The following is a 4,159-nucleotide window of genomic DNA, read 5'->3' on the forward strand; positions in this document are numbered from 1 at the left end:
TATATATATATATATATATATATATATATATATATATATATATATATATATATATATATATATATATATATATATTTAAGCCATGATAAAAACGCCATCACATACGGAGAATCTCCGGTGGCTGATTTCAACACATTTTCCTGAAGGTGTTTACGTCTGTCTTTAGAGAACGTCTTTCTCAAGCTATGGAAGAATTACATTACGTCTTTGTCTTTTATTTTTCATGTTTTTTTCGCAAAAATATTATTTCTGAAACCCGCTAATCAAACGATTCTTGTGTAAATAGCTTTAGTGACAGGCAGCGTTCAGTTACGTATTGCAGACATGTTTAAAATTTTCTGTTATAACAAAATAACTTACCGACTTCTTTGTACCAATAGTTCGGATTATGTGCTCTTGGCTTTACACAAGTGGGACACTTCCTCTGCTCTTTACATTTAACTGTAAATTGATCAGTACCAATCGAATCACAAGGCAATAAGGCAAATTATTAACATGTAGGTTAACATCAAGATCACAAAATGTTTAGCACGTAAGCATCATACCCTTATCTCCGAGCTTCCAAGGCTATTTTTTTTTGGTTTGAAGTCACGCCACCACACAGAGTATGAATGGTGTGTATTCATACCAAAACATTGGTGGCTTATTGGAGAAAAGGACAATTGTAGTTTTCTTTCTATTCTCATTTGCAGACTTCACTCTATATTTGCATATCTGACTTTACATTTCAATGTCACTCTAAATTTGCATAAAGAGATGAAACCACAGACTAGATGTATGTGTCAACAAATATTATTGTAAACAGTTCTCTTCGCCAGTATATGGCTGTTACATTGAAATAATTCGTATTATCGGAGAATTGGTTGGACAGGTGTTCTTCTTCGCAACATATTTTGGTAGCAGAGCATGGTTTGAAGAAAGTGCAGTTATGGACGAAGAACAAGAAGTTTGCCATCGGTCTGAAGAGGAAGAAGTAGAGCAGTCTGAAGATGCTGAAGGTCTGGAAGAACAGTTGGAGGAGCTGAAGCAAGCCAAGGCCAAGAGTAAGGCAGCGTTTGACAGGCTCAGACACCAGCTACTACGTCTTCTGGAAGAAGATGAGGAGGAAGAATTACCAAGCCGAAGACAGGAGAGAGATATTTGCCGAAAGTTGCACTTGGCCCAAGAAAATGCTATGGACATTATGGTAAAATTATCAGACTTGTATTCGCGACGAAAAGCTAAACAATATATACAAAAAGTTAGTCAAGAAATGGACAAACTAGAAAATGAGTACACAGAAGCACAGAATCAGGCACAAGATTATATACATGCGAGAAAAGATGGAACGTCAAGTGTAGGTCAGGAGTGTCTACTAATATTAGACTCAGTCAACAGAAAGAAAAAGAAGCACGCCACGAGGTTGAAAAGATCCTAGAAGAAGTGAATAAAAGGAAAAGAGATAATAACTACGAAAAAGGAATTGGAAGAGGAAAATGAACGTCGGCAATATGAATGGGATAGACAGATGCAACATGAACATGAGAGTCTTCAAGCAGCTGAACGGAATTTACAGAAAGGATTCCAAGAACTTGAGAATGAAGTTGATATGGAACTTGGACTGAGACAACAACGATCGCCACAATCACAGATTGATCCTTGCAGTGCACCTGATGTCCATGCAACTTCCACGCCAGACACTATACTACAACAGGGTACAGTTGAAGACACAAGGTCAGGACAAGGTATGTTAACCTCTTCGAATGCCAATACAAATCAAGTATCAAACTCTGTCGCCATTGGTCAAGATTTGTGGAAACAGTTGAAAAGAGTCCCAATTCCAACATTCTCGGGTGACAAGAGACTTTACGAAAGTTGGCAAGCAGCCTTAATGCATGTATAGACCAGTCCCCTGCAACTCCAGAATATAAACTTCTTCAGCTGCGTCAATACTTGTCTGGAGAAGCTCGCAAAGCAATTGAAAATTTGGGTCATTCCGCAATTGCCTATGAAGCAGCTAAAGAGAGACTTGAACGGAAATACTTTGGAAAGCGTCATCAAATAGCACTGTACTTAGAGGAACTTGACAATTTTAAACCTATCAGAACTTGATATAGCAGAGATATCGAACGTTTGCGGACTTGCTGGATATTGCTGTAGTCAACCTCAAGGAATCTGGACGAAATGACGAACTAGGAAATGGCTCCCTGTATACAAAGCTACAAAAGAAAATGAAAGTTTCCCCCCAGGAAACATCTTTCTGCGAGAACTCCTACTTACCTGTCACTGTTACTTTTGGGTTATCTCATTTGCTGCCTTCCAGAACGAGGCAAAAATTTAAATACACGTGATCTCATCCCAGGCGGAAACCGCCATGAGATTCCATATTCAAACAGTTCTCAACCTCCATAATAGACTATAAAAATAGTGGGGAGGAGGGAGGGAGGAGTGACAGATAAGTAGGAGTTCTCGCAGAAAGATGTTTCCTTGGGGGAAACTTTCATTCTGCTTCATCCTCCTACTTACCTGTCACTGTTACTTTTGGGTTACACAGAATCCAAAGCTTAAATGGAGGAGGGTATGTCAAACAAATTCTCCCAACCTAGGTAGAGCCACACCTCAAAGAACCTAAAGCAAAACTAGCTTCCATAGGCACATCCTTGAGGTAAAAGTTAATAAAGGTATTTGGAGAAGCCCAAAAACCAGCTTTACAAATGTCATCCACTGACACACCTTTAAACAAAGCCCACGAGGCAGCCATAGCTCGCGTATCATGTGCTCTGATGGAATGCACAAGTCTACAATGGCCATCGGAAGAATCATAGGCAAGTTGGATTGTATCCCTTAACCATCTAGAAATAGTGTCCTTGGACGCTGGTCCATGCAGGCTGAATCATTTCCCGAGGAGTATTCAGCATTTGTTGGTGAAAAGGAATTGCCAAAGGAGAGCAAGTTGCTAAGATTACGACCAAGACTTGATGAAGATGGTTTAATGAGATGTGATGGGCGGCTAAGATATGCAGATTACCTACCATATGATGTCCGCTATCCAGTCATTCTACCACGGAGGAACTGGGTCACCAAACTAATAGTCAAACACTATCATGAGCAGGGAAAACATGTAGCTGGGACAAATCACACTCTATCTGCTTTGTCAACAAGATTTTGGATCATAGCAGGACGAGAGGAAATCCGCCAGTGGGAGAAAGAGTGTGCCAATTGCAGACGACAAAAAGCGAAATCTGCAAGTCAGGTGATGGCTCCACTGCCTAACATTCGACTGAAGATGCCCCTGCGTGCATTTGCTGATGTAGCAGTTGATTATGCAGGCCCATTCATCACCATCCAAGGCGGAGATAAACAAAGAAGAAAGCTCTACTTGTGTCTGTTCACTTGCTTGGCCACCAGAGCTGTTCATCTGGAAGTTGCATATGGGCTTGACACAGACTCATTCTTGAATGCTTTTTACAGAATGGTCAACCGTCGAGGTCTTCCAAAGCAAGTTCTTTCCGACGATGGTAGCAATTTCGTAGCTCAGCTGACAAGGAACTCAGAGCATTGGTCAAACAACTGGACAAGGATCAAGTCAAGGGGTCCACTGCAAATCAAGGAATAAAGTGGCATTTTAACCCTCCCTTAGCTGCTCACTTTGGTGGAGTTCATGAATCTATGATCAAGGCAGCTAAAAGAGCGATCTACACCATACTGAAAAATGCTGACATAACTGACGAGGAACTTCTAACGGCTGTCACAGGAGCAGAAGCAATGATCAATTCACGGCCTATCACCTACCAGTCTGCAAATCCAGATGATGTAACTCCTCTGACACCAAACCATTTTCTTCATGGACAAATTGGTGGAGAATTTGCCCCAGCGTCTGTCGATACTACTGACTACCGTCGCAGAAAAAAAATGGAGGAGAGTTTAAGAATTAATGCGACACTTTTGGAAACGCTGGCTGCGAGAATGGCTACCCAGTCTAAATATCCGGAAAAAATGGTTCACACCACAGAGAGACCTACAAGTAGATGACATTGTCCTGGTGATTTCTCCAGATACACAGCGTGGACATTGGCCCTTGGGAATAGTCACCGAAGTACACCTTGATCGTGACGAACATGTGCGTGTGGGTACAGTGAAAATTGGAAAGAGTGACTATCTGCGCCATGTAACAATTGTG

At 41.1% G+C, this 4,159-nt stretch overlaps 1 protein-coding gene across 1 annotated transcript; it reads left to right on the forward strand.

Annotated features, from left to right (window-relative positions):
• The first annotated feature begins 1,507 nt into the window (after nucleotides 1–1,507).
• On the forward strand, nucleotides 1,508–3,595 carry LOC139116405 (uncharacterized). The gene is made up of 2 exons (XM_070679040.1): nucleotides 1,508–1,713; nucleotides 2,836–3,595. Exons 1-2 carry the CDS (start codon nucleotides 1,508–1,510, stop codon nucleotides 3,593–3,595), a joined length of 966 nt encoding a protein of 321 aa, XP_070535141.1.
• The last annotated feature ends 564 nt before the right edge of the window (nucleotides 3,596–4,159 follow it).

The sequence above is a fragment of the Ptychodera flava genome, chromosome 17, assembly GCF_041260155.1.
Source record: "Ptychodera flava strain L36383 chromosome 17, AS_Pfla_20210202, whole genome shotgun sequence".
Lineage (NCBI taxonomy): Eukaryota > Metazoa > Hemichordata > Enteropneusta > Ptychoderidae > Ptychodera > Ptychodera flava.

What these genes read in the sequence shown, in the direction of transcription:
- LOC139116405 (XM_070679040.1), top strand. Translation starts at nt 1,508, where the DNA reads ATGCAACATGAACATGAGAGTCTTCAAGCAGCTGAACGGAATTTACAG. An exon ending in GGTACAGTTGAAGACACAAG is followed by an intron (nt 1,714 to 2,835) that starts GTCAGGACAAGG and finishes TTAACCATCTAG; the next exon opens with AAATAGTGTCCTTGGACGCT.